The sequence below is a fragment of the Lutjanus erythropterus genome, chromosome 12 (genome assembly GCF_056507025.1).
Source record: "Lutjanus erythropterus isolate fLutEry1 chromosome 12, fLutEry1.hap2, whole genome shotgun sequence".
Lineage (NCBI taxonomy): Eukaryota > Metazoa > Chordata > Actinopteri > Lutjaniformes > Lutjanidae > Lutjanus > Lutjanus erythropterus.
In genome coordinates this window covers 10,328,743-10,343,975 of record NC_139328.1, presented here as the reverse complement: position 1 = coordinate 10,343,975, position 15,233 = coordinate 10,328,743, and the positions used below count along the sequence as shown (strand labels likewise).

Here is a 15,233-nt window from a genome sequence, read left to right as displayed (position 1 = left end):
ATACATTTAAAAAGTAGCACAAACAAGGTAAACTTTAATTTCATTAATTAAGCATGTTTACACAGTTAAGTGTGCTAAGTATGCTTAAAGTTGTTAAACTTTAGCACATGCAAGTACACTAAAACCACTTAAAATGTACTTTTCTAGAATTTAATTCCAACTAAAATACAAAATAAGTTATTCTAAAACAGCAAACTGCATTAACACGCTTGAGGTTTATTGATGATTATATATAGTATATTTTTCCACCAGGGATGGAAGGTTTTAAAGCTTTACTTTGAAAGTCTGTAGCGGAAGTGGTTGAGGATAGTGGCCCACTTGACATGGCTCTTTCTTTAAATATAGTCGGCGCTGACATGAGTGCGCAGCTGCAAACTCATACGACGGACGAGCAAAACATGACGCTGCCTGCGGAATCAAATGATGATGTCATTTAGTAAGATATGACATATCATACAGCGCAATCCAACCCCTGTGCAATACTCTAACAATAACTGTATGCAACCTTTTTAGTACTTCCTGTAAGCTATTTATCTGTTCTTACATTTATATCTTCTTACACAATATAGGTGTATTTTTTATTTTGATAATACGCATTTTATTCTAGTATTTTTTGTCTTATTAGTACTCTTGTGTCTTGTATTACTTAATTTAGCTTCTTTTGTTTTGTTATGGAACATACAAGTTAAAGTATTTCATGTAGTTGTACTTTAAAACCAGTGTGACAGTAAACTTATGGATTCTTGAGCCTCGGATCTAATAAGTGTAATCAATAATAGAATATGATAGGTATAGAATATAAACCAAGCTTTTAATAGAATAGAATACTTTCATAAACACTCACAGGAAGTTGCATTTAAATTCTAACAAAATGGCCCCACACAATAATGACTAATTATGGATTTAATACAGATAATTATTACTCGATAATTAATGTGAGCCTTTAGTCAGATGTTGGTTACAACAGTCATTGTATTGATCAAACACTGCCCCCTGGTGGCTCTCTGGAGTAACACACCACTCATAGTTCTGTCATTTACAGGCAGCTCCTGTGTTCAGTTCAACTTCAGAGATAAAGATTAAATAATTTAAATACTACATTCACGTGTAAACCTGCTATAGGTAGATGTGGACTACGGTGAAGCATGTATTTTAATACTGTCTGAGATAAACAAGAGACTTAAAACCACACTTCAAATGAGCCAAATTACACCAGAGATTAGAGGAATGATGAAGTCTGCCTTGTGCAGACTGGACAGAGGCTTCACACACACATGGGTGCGGTCCATAACTCCAATAACATTTGTGAAAACTACAAATGAGACACTCAGACATTTCTTACAGTTGTAATGTGAGTGTTTGTGTGCTGGTTGGTTTATTCTAAAGAAGAAACAGCAAAATGACATAATTACTTTTATTTACTTCAGCAGCTTCACAACAACACTCCCTGGTTACAACTGGCATGTGACTGATTTAACCAATCAGAAGCTAGAAGGATTTAGGTAGACTGAGATAAATGCGTGAGGCAGATTCAGCAAATTATTTTAACTGTTTAAGATGCTGCTGTGAACATAAAGCCTTCACATAAAGACTGGAATATAATTCTAATCAAAATTATTTGCACAAATGTCTCTTATGACCCTGCCTGTTTTATTGTCATTAAAAATAGCACCTACCTTGTGTCAGCTGCTGTTAAAGGAGAGGTCCGAAAGATTCTGGAGTGAAGACCTGAGCCTGGCCGACAAAAACAAGGCCGCCGTGGCGGTGGGCCCTACCAAACTACGTCCCTGGCTCACAGTGAATATGACCTTTGACCACGAAAATTTAATCAGTTCATCTTTGGGTCCCCCGTCCTGAGCTTGGACTTCATTTTGGTCTTTTGTTTCTTGACTTCATCTTACACAGTTGTGACATTATACATACTAATAATGTACTAATGACTAGCAGTACTCGTTGTTCAGACATCACCATGTTGACGTGTCATGGCCGGTGTGATTCCATTGCAAGACTCTCTCTAGTCAGGTTATAACTTCAGCTAGATGTCCACACTGATTTTCTCTGCCTTTTTCCTGTTTCGACCTTGTCTTCTTCAGAGTTGTTCGTCTATTATTTTGTCAGGTTCAGTGTCATACGGCTCCTTGTCAGATTTCTTCTTCAGTCTTGGCAACCAGTGATTAACCATTCAGAGTTCATGTCAGAGGCTGAAACTACATCTAAGACACATTCTGAGAAGCGTAAAGCTTGGTTCAGTGGGAGCAGGTTTCCATGAAGCTTACTGGGTTTACTGGGCTCTTTTGGTTGGTCAGATCAAGGAAATGTTGGATCAATGTTGCCACGCCGCCTGTTTTGGGACATCGATCCCTCTCCCACTGGGTGTATGGTGATCCATTTTCTGCTTTGAGGTGCTGCCAAACAGTGTGGTCAGTGACTGTGGTGTTGCACTCTTTAATTCTCATATGAGATGTTAGTCATTAACAACAATGTGTGAGCTTGTGTGTATTCACGGTTTGTGTGTAAACATGTTCTGCGGACGTGTATCTTCGTGTGTAACCGTATATTTCTGCTGTTTGTGTACAAAGTGTGTGTGTGTGTGTGTGTGTGTGTGTGTGTGTGTGTGTGTGCGGACAGCTCTTCAGGAGCGGGCCCTTGCAATCATATCCCATATCACAAAGAATAAAGTCTTGCCTTGTATACAACGTGCTTTATTTCATATCCCTCAGGAGTCATGTAATCTGTTCTTGCCAGCCCACCTACCTCCTAATAACCCCCAGTGTTTCTGTCCCTTGTTCACTCATTGGCTTAAAGATGCAGAAGTTGAGCTACCAGGACAATATAAGGAAGGAGGCAGCTGCATCCATCACTAGTTGGAGGGGATGGAATGAAAGTCAACACTATCAACATCAGCAGGTAAGATGCACTTGTTGCTTTATTAGAAACTGTTAGTGGCCAGACTGTGTCAAAATTTTACAGGCCGAGGTAATTTTGTAATGATTCAGATCGTCAGATAAACTTCATATTTATTCAGTTGTACTTGAGAAGGCATGTTTAACAGTAGTGCTTAAGATATTAAGTTGAACTAACCGCTCTTCAGTCACACTGATGAACATTACATACACAATTAATTTTTAGTTTGTTTTGGTCATTTTTCAACGTGCAACTCAAATGCACATGTAAATAAATCAAATCATTTTCTAGGTTTGAAGTAAGTTTGTCTTTTCACATAAAGAACCTACAGTTACAGCTGCTCCTGTTGGAGCTACTTGTCTCCAGCATCGACACAAAGATGTGACAATACGTGAACCTGCTCCCAGTGTATCGATTACATTTTAAGTGTTAGAGGTAGGAGTGTCATGATTCTTCAAATCCACGATTCAATTTGACTTTTGATTTTAAGGTCATTATTCAATTTTTCACTTTTCTTTTAACATGAATGGTTATGAAATTGTTAGACTATTGAGTCTTGATTTGTGAAAATCAACAGATGATTGATTTTATGCTCTGACATTTCAATTTTTTTTTAGAGAGATAATCTGTATGGTATCAACTGTATACAATGGCCAGTTAACTATGCTGTGTCTTCTCTGAAGTGTTTTTTCTCTAGACACACTTCGGACACCGCAAGTGTTTATGTCACTATTATATATACTTTCACTCTGCCTTGCAGATTATTGTGTTGAGCCCTCAGAATGCCATCAGTTCGCTTCATCTTCCTGACCGCTCTCCTCATGGTACTGATGGCTGAGCTGACCTCCAGCAGCAGAACCACACGCTGGCCCAGACCTCAGACCACCAAGAAGCCCCCTCGAGCTGGGGCCAGCGGCGGAGGTGGAGGATTCGGACGGACCACCACCACGACAACATCCTCCCCTGGCATGCACACGGACGAGACGACTGACGTGATGATGGATGCTTACACCATCTCCCCTACAGACAGCACCACCTACTCCAGCGACACTTACCCTACTGATTTCCACACCGATGCCATAGCGGCCCCTGGGAACACCCATGGAAACTACACCCTTGACTACAATGAGTGCTTCTTCAACTTCTGTGAGTGCTGTCCACCAGAAAGAGGCCCCGTAGGGCCCATGGGAGAGAGAGGGCCCCCAGGATCGCCAGGAGAGAGGGGTCCTGTAGGTAAGGTGGATCATTATTTTTTAGGAAGTCAGAATTTGTCCTTCAAGTGATATTCAGGTTTTTTGAAGCTCTTGTTGCTATACACGGACTTTAACCTGACAGGTAAGTGTATCTTTTTAAGTGTATTATGGAGAGTTTCACACCTTTTATGTGTGTTACACATGCACATAGAGTAGAATTCATTGTGTATTTTCACTATGGATTCTGTGTGTGTTTTTAGACAACGTTATTGCATTCAATTGCAAAACTAAAATTTGCTCTGTTCTTCTGAATTAATGAGATCATTTTAAAAAATGGCTCTGTTTTTCTGTTGAGCCAAAGGCAGTGCTTCAGAACAATTTTTACATGAGAAATTCTCTCATTAATTCAGTAAAAGCAGAGGCAATTTTTCTTTACATGAAAAATTATCTCATTAATTCAGAGAAACAGAGTAGGTTTTTTTCACAAAGTTATTTCATTAATCCAGCAAGAAGAGCATTTTTAAAATGAAAAATCATCTCATTGATTCAGAAAAACAGGGCAAGTATCTGCAGTAAGGGTCTGTTATTTCTAATGTTACTGATGTGCTGAGCGAGTTTTTCTTGTCTCAATGTTTTTTTTTATGATGATTTTGTTATGCTATATTTAAAGGATATATTGCACTTATGATTTATACTTACAGGATCCATTATATTTATTGAACTACTTACTGTGTTCACCATTTTATTTATTTATTTTTTTCTTTTTCTGGTTTATCATCTTTTAATCACATGACCTGTTAGGTGACCCTTGGATAGTTTGTTGTTGTAAGTTGTGTCTCTGAATTTGTCTCATATCTGAAGAAGGGCTTGTACCTGAAACATCACATGGTGGAATAGTAATATATGATCATGGGAGTATTTAGTGTGCAGACTCTATTTTTCCTTTTTTGAAGTGCATTTCTGTCCAGCACCTAGTATTTATCGCTTTTGGATGTGCATGCTTTTTTTTTTTTTTTTTTTTAGCTTTTTGCACAGTTTGTCCTTCTTCATCCTCCCTTCTGTTTTACAGGGTTACCAGGAGAGAAGGGAGAGACAGGGCCCAGAGGACCTCCAGGACCAGTAGGAATACCTGGAGCCAACGGACTCAATGGCGACATAGGTACAACGAGGCTTAACAGAAGGAGACTTTTTGAATGTGTCTCTGTTTCTCTGTATCTGTGCCTCTCTCCTTTTTTGCAAAACGCTGTTGTGTATAAGTACTTTGTGGATGTCATTTTCTGCGCTTTATTTATCAAAACTACCACAGGTGAAAAAGGTGATCAAGGACCCGTGGGTGTTCCTGGTGCCCCTGGGATCCCAGGAAAACCAGGAGAGAAAGGTTTGTAGTTTATTATAGTGAACTTAAGTTGAAAAAAAATTGAAATCACCACATTTCTTTCACGTTGGTCATCTTTCGTCTGGGAAAGCCAAAAATCAGTGTAGCCCCAACTGAAGGCCCCAAGCCCATTTCAAATTTTGTTGCAAACTAGCTGCACATTACGCGAATACATAGCATAGTCACCAAATAACTGAAGAAAGGCTAGATTACAAATATGAGGTTTTTCAGGTGTTTTATGACCTTTTTAATCATACTGAATTGGATTAGATAAAATATTTATAAATGCACCCGTATGCAAGTGTATAATTGTATTTGAAAATGAAAGCATTGCAGTTAAAACATGTCTTCCTATGTGAATATAACTTTTCTACGTACTATAGGTGATCCAGGCCCCAGAGGAGAGAAAGGTGAACGTGGCTTCATTGGTCTGAAAGGGGACCCGGGAGAAAGAGGAGTGCCTGGCCTGGATGGGATGAGAGGCATCATTGGGCGAGAGGGGCCTATGGGTCCCCCAGGAGTGCCTGGGACAAAGGGTCAGAAAGGTGAACAGGGACTCACAGGCGAGTGTTTACCAGGCGAGAAAGGTGATGTGGGAGAGCGCGGTCTGAGGGGTGAGACGGGCCCCCCAGGAGTGAATGGAACTGATGGTGCAAAGGGAGAGAGGGGGGAGCCGGGGCCTCCAGGAGCGAAGGGCGACACAGGTGCCAGGGGGCCCCCAGGACCTCTAGGACCGAGGGGCATGGCAGGGCTGAGGGGGGAGCGGGGAGTCAAAGGTGGGCGTGGGCCTCGGGGCCCCAAAGGTGAGAGAGGTGAGAGCGTCGAGCAGGTCCGCTCTGCGTTCAGTGTGGGTTTGTTTCCGAGCAGGTCCTTCCCTCCTCCAGGCCTGCCTGTGAAGTTTGATAAGGTGTTTTACAATGGGGAGGGGCACTGGGACCCTGCGCTCAGCAAGTTCAATGTCACCTACTCGGGGGTCTACTTATTCACCTACCACATCACTGTGCGTAACAGGCCTGTGCGAGCTGCCCTGGTGGTTAACGGGCAACGGAAGCTGCGGACCCGGGACTCTCTTTACGGCCAGGACATCGATCAGGCATCCAATCTCGCCCTGCTGCAGCTGAGTGAAGGCGACCAGGTGTGGCTGGAGACGCTGAGAGACTGGAACGGAGTTTACTCCAGCACCGAGGACGACAGCACCTTCTCTGGCTTCCTGCTTTACCCTGACCCGAAAACCAAACCCACTACGATGGAAAACGTGTGACTGGCTGCGACCTTTGACCCCGAATGAGCTTGAAATTCTAGTAGACAGCACAACCTTCAGCCTGTTGCACTGCTTCGTCAAATTATTGAAACTATCTGCTTCCTGCTAATCAAACCAAATGCTTTGCTTGCTTTGCTGTATGTGGAGATGGATTAGGCGTGGTTATAACTGCTGTATGCACTTCAGTCCTTTGTAACAATGCATTAAAAATGGCTACGCTTGAAATGGATGACCCTTGAGTTTTATTTATTTAGAAACAGAGCTAGAAGCTAATTTATAAGACATTAGTCACTGCAATTATAGAACAGATAAGCTCTGTGTCAGTGAGGCCAGTACACAATTGGAAACAATTGAAGTGAGTAATCCATGATTGCATTTTGTTCCCACTAGAGGGTGTAAGGTGTCCAGGGTTTGTAAAGAGGCACTGATGACAACTGTTGGAAACAGAGAGAGTAATGAAAAAGAGGTGATATCTCCATCAACAATATATGGAACAAATAGCACAGTCCAAAAGAACAGGGTTCAGATTCAACATGTTTGTTCACTAACTGACTGCAAAACAACAAGAGAAAGCCTTCGAGGTGTCTGTCTTTTTATCAGTGAATACACTGAGAAGGTTTTATTTATGACAGTTTAATGTCATGTTAAAACATAAACAGTGTTAATGTGTCAAATTTGCATTAAATGAAATAACTGCCACTTAATGAAACAGTCATAAAAATTCCAGTTCCTCATGCTCATGCCATGTTATAGTGTAATGACTGAATTTTTACTGACTGAATTTTATGTCATTTATGGTTTAGTTTAAGTTTAATTATTCAGCAAATTGCTCCACTAGAGGAAACTGTTAAATGAAACCCATGTACTGAGGCTGTGAGTCCTCTGCAGTGGCCGCTGGTTTAACTCCCGCCTGTGACCCTTTGCAGTGTGTTATCCATTTAAATCTTCCAGGGTTTCTGAAGGTTTCAACAAGTTAAATTTAAGACTTTTTTAAGACCATTGTCAATGTATTTGAAGATCTATTTCACGTCCATACTGGCAAAAAGGTACCTGCACAGTTTGCATTAGTGTTTATTGGTTCAACCTTGGCTTTGTTTTGTATTTATTACTGTCTTAAATGTTTAAGACATTTTAAGCCCCAAAATTCACATTATTTAGACATTTTAAGATTTTTTAAGGACCTGCAGAAACCCTGCCTTCACATTATTCATGTGATTGAGCTTAAACAACATAAATGATCTTAAATCAGGGAAATGATATGAATTTTGCCTCAAAGCTATTTTGACTCCTTATCCCTCGTCCTGACTTGTGTGACTCACATTTTCCTCTTATTGACTTTCCATTCAGATTCTCTGCCTATGCCAGGACCAGTCCTTCAGCAAGTTAGTAACAAACTTGAGGAACTGTCTGCTGAGCTCCACAAGTGTGGAGTCCATGAGAGACTCCTTCCTGAGTGTTATGTAACTTCCTTATGAGTCTATGTGCGAACAATTCCGATACACACCCGAGAGACACACAGGGACACACAAGCTTCAGATTAACTCTACTGAAGTAAAAACAAACACATTTCAAAAGTACAGACTGTCATACGAGGGCTCAGAGCTCCGGCTAGTGTTCACCATAACAAATAATACTTGGGCATTAACCAATACATACATAACATCTCCTCCCAACTTACATATGTTGCTAGAACTAAACCAATGTTTAGATTTTGTTTACACAAAGTAAGGGAATGGGAGTATTATTCCTTTTTACATAAAATAAAACAATGAACGTCTAACCAGTATGTATATGTTAGAACCTGTAACTCTTGGAACTCAGACAGTCTCTTAAGTCACTGCACAACTCTTTCAGTCCTTTCACTTAGCTTGGTAACGTTCAGGTGGTTTAGTCATGGCTGTCCTCATTAGATAGTGTCTACCACTCTCTGAAACTTGAGTATCTCTTGGCTCTGGCTTGTGGTGGGTCAGTGAGGTGATGAGTTTCAGATAGCTTGCCAATAAAGGGAACTAACTTTCCCTTCTGCTCTGGGCGAGGTGTAACACTTGGTTGAGGCAAAACAGGGAGACTGGTTGGAGAATGCACTGCTGAGCCAGCTGTTTCCTGGTGTGCTAACTCGGACTGTGGCGATATCTGGTCCACATGGCATTTCCATACTGCTTGTGCTCCAACATTTATCTTGTATGACACTGATCCAGTTTGTGCCATTACCACACCTTATGTTCTCCCTTTCAGTAGTCATGAAGGAGTCTTGGAGTGGTTTGGGCGGTGTTGTTGCTGGGAACACAGGGATCGGTACACTGTTCCAGCCACACAGGGTTAGAGGAGGTCCAGCTGAGAGTGTAGCCTGTGCTTCAGGGACAGCTTAGCTGGTGATTCATTGGTGGGGGGTGTTATGATAAGTTAAGAGGAACGTGTCAAACCACTGCTGCACAGCTGCGGTTCCTCTGGAAGCTTTCAAAGTCTGTTTGAAGTTCTGCACAAAACGCTGAGCCAACCTGTTGGAAAACTATGTATTTATGAATTGGAGATGAACTCTCCTTTTAAGCATAAAGTATTCTTCTCAAAAATTATTCAGATTAATAGTTACTTTTTTCAGGCTTTGAGCCTTTAATGATAGGACAGCTGCAGAGAGTTAGGAAAGGGGGGGAGAATCGAACCCACGGACGCTGCAGAGCACTGACAGCTTCAGTATATGGGGTGCATACTCTACCAACTAAGATACAGGGGTATCTGAGCATTAGTAACTTTTTAACTGCTGGTGTTGAATGCATTATCATTCAATCTAACAGCTTTTCGATTTCTCCAAATCTTCAGTCTCTACTCCTGTTCTGTTCTGAGAATGCTGCAGAGTCATGGTTTTCACTGGCTTGTTTGCAATCACATTATTGGCTACAAACATGCAGATGAAAGGTTTGAAATATTTCATCTTCATGGTTTGTAGTGCATTGGCTGATGTGCTTTTAGTCCCAACCCATAACCTTTTTCTTTACAAAGACAAAACAAACTAGAAGAGGTCATTCAGAGTGAAGACCTCTGCCAGGAAACCCTAGAAGAATATTTTAATGTAACCCCATTATAATCACATGCATTTTGAGTAAGTGTGATTCAATTAAATATTTGTTTGCAGTGACTGTAAAGGTTTGAAATTACATTAACCCTGTGGCATCTTACATCTGAAACAAAGGCTACCATGCATGTGGGTTGTATAAAAATAGAAAATTTTGACCAAAATCAACCTGGACGCCAAAGGTTTAATGTAGGGACCATTTACACAGCAAGTTGTATGCTGGACCTTCGATTTATCACTCCACTTGCCATTCTTGTTCACTTGTTTAAATTCCTGAATATGGTTCATTATGTGAATTTGGTTATTTACTACGCTTTAAAGCAGTACAGTAAAGAATCAGGTTTGAAGAACAGGAGTGAAATCCTTGTTGTTTCTCTAATTATCAGCACAGATGAAAGGCACTAAAGGTCATTCAGACCCACAGGAGCGCATAAGACTGATATGGGTTTAAAAAAAACATCACCCAGCAGCTGATACAAGTAAAAAATTATGCCCCACTGACATTACAAGCATAATAACAACAGATTGGCTGCTTTAGCGCTGAACAGTGGGATAACCCTCTGCAGCAGAGAGAGAGCGATGAATGCACCATAAATTACCCACAATGTACAATGAAAAACAGCACTGACTTTTACAAATGCTATATCTCATTAGACTCTCAACAGTCAGGACCTGTCTCCAAATTAAAAATGAGAATAACTCATTTTCCTACAACAGCAATCCGTATAATAGATACATTGCATTTAGTATCTTATTTCTCTAAGACTTTTCTGAGACATTTATATGTTGTGATTTATTTTTAAAAGCAAAGCAGGCATACTGCATCATCTAGTTTTAAGTCATCTCTTGTTGTTTACTGTTATAAAGATTATATTTAGGTGATCAGAAATGATTTGTATCGGGAAAAGACAAAAGCCTATTTTTGTTTAACTTGGCGAGAAATCTTAAACATTTAGAGTAGAAATATTTAATCACTGAAAATTTGTATCTTATCTTACATTATGTTAGATTTTATTTGGAACAAGTAACATTTTAACACATAAGCAAGGGAAAACAAAACAAAAAAATCACAGTAAATAATTCATGTCTGGAAAGGAGAAGGAAGCACCAAATACTTATTAAGTCCTACATTTTTTTCATGTAACAATTTCAGCTTTTGCCCTGGTTTCAACCATAAAGACCCCAATCCAATGAATCAAATTAAACGATAGTAAACATTCAAAACACAACAAGGGCAATCTCTATTCATCCATCCCATATGCATTCAGTATTTATTTTTTTAAATTTTAATTTAAATTCATTTAATGTTGTACATGTTTTCATTTTGTCATAGATAGATATCAAACACCTCTAACAATGATTTAGTCCTTACTAATTTTTTCTTGAACATACAATTTCCTCATATAGAAGTATTAAACCTTACTGTGTAAGAGATATATTTTTCTAATTTTAATTTTGTTATGTTTTAAGCAGTGTGTGCCATTTTTAGGCAGTACTTTAGCTTTATATCTTGTTTCACGTTAAATTAGGTGAGTATAAGGATGCTTTTTTAACACAAAGATGCTCAAGACAAGATTAATATTTCATGAATAAGAAAACCAAAAGACTAAATTTACATTGCTAGCTGATCTCTACATTTATGACCAGAAGTTTTTTTGTGTGTGTGTTTCATTTTGATATGTTACAGTAATAAGACACTGCAAAGGAAGGTAATTAGACTTCTGTTGGTGTTGTTTATTGAAGTATTTCCCTCTCAAATCACTTATCTATCTCAGCATGCATTTACCCTCCTAGGTTTGAACATGGAATTATTTTAATTTTATTATATATGTCAAATTATTCTCGCATTGATAGTTAAATTACAATTAAACAATTAACTGGGTGTACATTTGGGGATGTCATATTTATTTACACATACAATACACTAAAATACTCTTTGGCATGTATGCATGTCTTTAATACAAGGATACATATGACCTGCAGTTTTTCTTTAATTTAATTTGCTCCACAAGACATGTATGTATATTTTCTCTTTTTTCCTGAGGGAGACACACAGTCTGGAGTGTCCACTTAACCACAATTGTAGCCAGTGGCTGATAAGAAGACGAATAATTGTTATAACATGAAATACAATAAACACAGGAGGATGATATTTTAGAGACCTGTTTTTACCTTCATCTTTTTATTTGGATTAATTAAAAAGCAGGTGAATGACCAAATGTGTCTAAAGTCAAAAGAAGATAACTTAACCATGATTATAAATAAAATGTTACCAAATATTATTTGTGAATTATGCATAGCAACAGTGCCATTTTGGTATCAGTTAGATAGTGACTAAAGGTGATCATTTTGCAGCTGATTTCATCATTTTGAACAAGACTGGCAGGATTTTATTTTTCAGGGTCTTTTAAGCTAAATTGGAGAGGCTTTGTTGATTGTAAAAAAAAAAAACAACATTCTGGGTGAACTTAAGGTAACTTTATGTAATATTTTATATGGAATAATGAATAGAAATGTAACACTGAAACCTGTTAAAGAGGAAAGCCCAGAATGACATCTCCATCTACTGGTGAAGGACATACATTTACCTCAAATTTCCATCTTATTTATGCTGCTGTTGGTGGTGATGGTGGTGGTGGTGTGTGTGTGCGTTAAAATGTTATTTTGCTTGTTTGTTTATAGGCCTATCCGTGAATGTGTGTGTGTGTGTGTGTGTGTGTGTGTGCATTTATGTATTTTCTACTACTCTGTGTGAAAATATAAATAACTACCTTGGCGGTGTGTGCAGTGTAATCTGTTCCCAGCAGGCTGGATTCCCACTGTGAGAAAGACAGTATATTGTTCCTGCAGCAGCACAGATAACAACTCATTAGCATACTGAATCATTTGGCTGCAAGAGCCACTCTGCCACCCATCTGCACTGAGCTGATAAACACACACACACATACACACACGCACGCCACCTCACACACACACACACACAGATCTATGCAGAGCGAGCACGCACACACTCACTTAAGCCTGCTCTCTCGCAAACATGTACACATACACACACTCGTCTCACTCCCTCCCTTTCAATCCCTCATATACACCCCCTGTATCCCTCTCTTTTTTGTGAGTCTGTGTGTTTTTGGAGGGTCGGGAACACTGAAGCAGGTAAACGTTTGGCAGGCATTAACCCAGAGAGCCCCTCAGTGAGTCCCAGCACAGCCAGAGCAGAGCACAGGAGAGGTCTCCAAACACCTGGATGTCTCTGATGCTCTCTGGAAGCAATTATAGTTTTTTAGAAACGTCTAAGAGCTGCTGCTGTTGTAGTAGCAGTTGCTACTGGTGGCGGTGGCAGAGTCTGCTGCATAGGGACTTCAGAAAAGTAGCGTTTATGTGGCAAAGCTGCAACCACTCTGCTAATTTCTTATTAACAACCACATAACTTTTCAATTGTGTAAGTGAATAACTTTCGGTGGGCGGCGTGGGGGAGTCTCCGTCAGTGTGGCTGTTTCACAATGCGTACAGACACAACAGCGTGCAAACGAGTGCGGCGGAGGCTGTCAAAACCACTTTCACAATGGCAGGATATCCTGCAGGTCACCGAGCCACGTTAACCTCTCCAGGAAGTTGTCACTTGTTGGGGGGGAAGTGAGGATTCCAGCATTCATTGGGGAAGTTTCATGAGGGAGGTTGTGGTTTTAACTATACACTCTGTACGGATAAGGTGAGAAACAGTTGCCTCCAGGAATTTGTCAATTAGGTTATGCAATTATGAAGTAATAAGTATGTCAATAGTATAAAATTAGTGTATGATATATATGAAATATTATTATCTGATGAAATGTGGAGAAATGTATCATATTTTAGTTTTTGTACAGTGAAGGAACTGAACTGAATGAATAAGAACAGATTTTTTTCATGGCAGCCATAATGATATGAAATAGTAGGTTTTTTGACGCATCGCAATTCTCTCTTGAATGAATATTAATCAGTGAACCACTTGGGTGATCAAACATGACGGATGTTAGTGTGTTTATGTCTTTGCGTTCTAGACTAGGCTACTTCAGTTTTTTGAACACAATCCGACCGTCACTCCCAGGGCTTAAAAGCTAATGTATGAAGCATTTTGGCTTGGGGACCTGGACAAGAGTCACACTATATACAAGTTGTGTCTAAAGACGGGGATATACTTGCTCTTAAGTACAGTGTTGGCATTTGAATCATGGCTACCTTGCGTATCCTACGTTCTTTATGTGTACGTCCTCAGAAATGAACAATGCACAAATGCAAAAAAGTGGTTATCTACAGCCAAACTAAACTAATGGATCATTACAAGTATGCTATGTTTTAAATAGAGTGTAGACATATAATGACAAAAAAAATGAGCCATGTATAGAAATCAAAAATGAGAATTGTTGTATAATCAAATTGCAGCCCCCTGAATCAAAATCAAATCGAATCAAATCAAATCATGAGGTGCCAAGAGACTCTCACCCAACAGGAATGCACCCGAATTCAAATATGTTATTCAGAAAGGAAAAATAATGTGATGGAAACAGATATTTCTTCTGTCCAACTATAGTTGTTATTATTTTTTTCAAAAAGTAACAAGTGCAGCTTTTTGCTTTTATTTAAGTACCTTTATAAATAAGTATTCAATTTTAATATTATACTATATTATTAAATTAATATATGTATAATATTCTAGCACTGTGAACCCCAGTGAGATTAACACATCAAGAAACAGGAACACAGCATCATTGCAATTTAAGGTTATTTACTTTATGTGAAGGATAATTTTTATATCTTTACTGTACTATCACGTTACTGTGTGTTCTTATTTCCAGTGTAATAAAGAATATTTCACTTTACAAAACTTTTTTTCCCCAGTTTCTGATTGTTCAGTTAAAGGGGTGGTGGTGAGATTCAGTTCATAAAACACAGTTTAGTTCAAAATTTAAAAAAAAATGTAAGAGATAGATGTAAAATAGAGTAAGAGGTTGTGGAAATATTTCATAATCAGTTATATGCCAATAATATAATCATTTTGATGCTTTGAGGGCACAACAATTGCAGTGCCACTGAATAAGTTACAAATGCAGCATTTGCCCAATTTAACGTGTTTCCAGTATAAACCATGCTCATTTCTGGTCTCCTGTCTGAATTTAGAGACAGATAATTTTGTTGGTTAAACAGATACAGATTCAGATACAGACACAAATACAAATAATGACGTATCTGTGCGCTTCTACATTATCAGGAAACGAAAACTCAACAATTATATTCCATTTTTCCATATTCTGCCAATAAATCTTTTTCACATTGGACCTTTAATAAGACCATGCTTGAGTGAGATCAAATACAAGGCTTTTCCTCTGCGTGTTTTATTCAGGGGTTTTGTATAAAATTCATTGATTTAACATTGGATATATTTATAGATAC

At 39.0% G+C, this 15,233-nt stretch overlaps 1 protein-coding gene across 1 annotated transcript; it reads left to right on the top strand.

Annotated features, from left to right (window-relative positions):
* Nucleotides 1-158: 158 nt before the first annotated feature.
* On the top strand, nt 159-7,177 carry otol1a (otolin 1a). The gene is made up of 6 exons (XM_084732805.1): nt 159-436; nt 2,806-2,907; nt 3,665-4,137; nt 5,167-5,256; nt 5,404-5,475; nt 5,856-7,177. Exons 3-6 carry the CDS (start codon nt 3,687-3,689, stop codon nt 6,731-6,733), a joined length of 1,491 nt encoding a protein of 496 aa, XP_084588931.1. The 5' UTR covers nt 159-436; nt 2,806-2,907; nt 3,665-3,686; the 3' UTR covers nt 6,734-7,177.
* The last annotated feature ends 8,056 nt before the right edge of the window (nt 7,178-15,233 follow it).

Excerpts from the sequence above, each read along its gene's own strand:
- otol1a (XM_084732805.1), top strand. The coding sequence starts at position 3,687 with ATGCCATCAGTTCGCTTCATCTTCCTGACCGCTCTCCTCATGGTACTG. Across the intron at positions 5,257-5,403 it reads CGGACTCAATGGCGACATAG|GTGAAAAAGGTGATCAAGGA; the intron begins GTACAACGAGGC and ends AAACTACCACAG. Across the intron at positions 5,476-5,855 it reads AGGAAAACCAGGAGAGAAAG|GTGATCCAGGCCCCAGAGGA; the intron begins GTTTGTAGTTTA and ends TACGTACTATAG.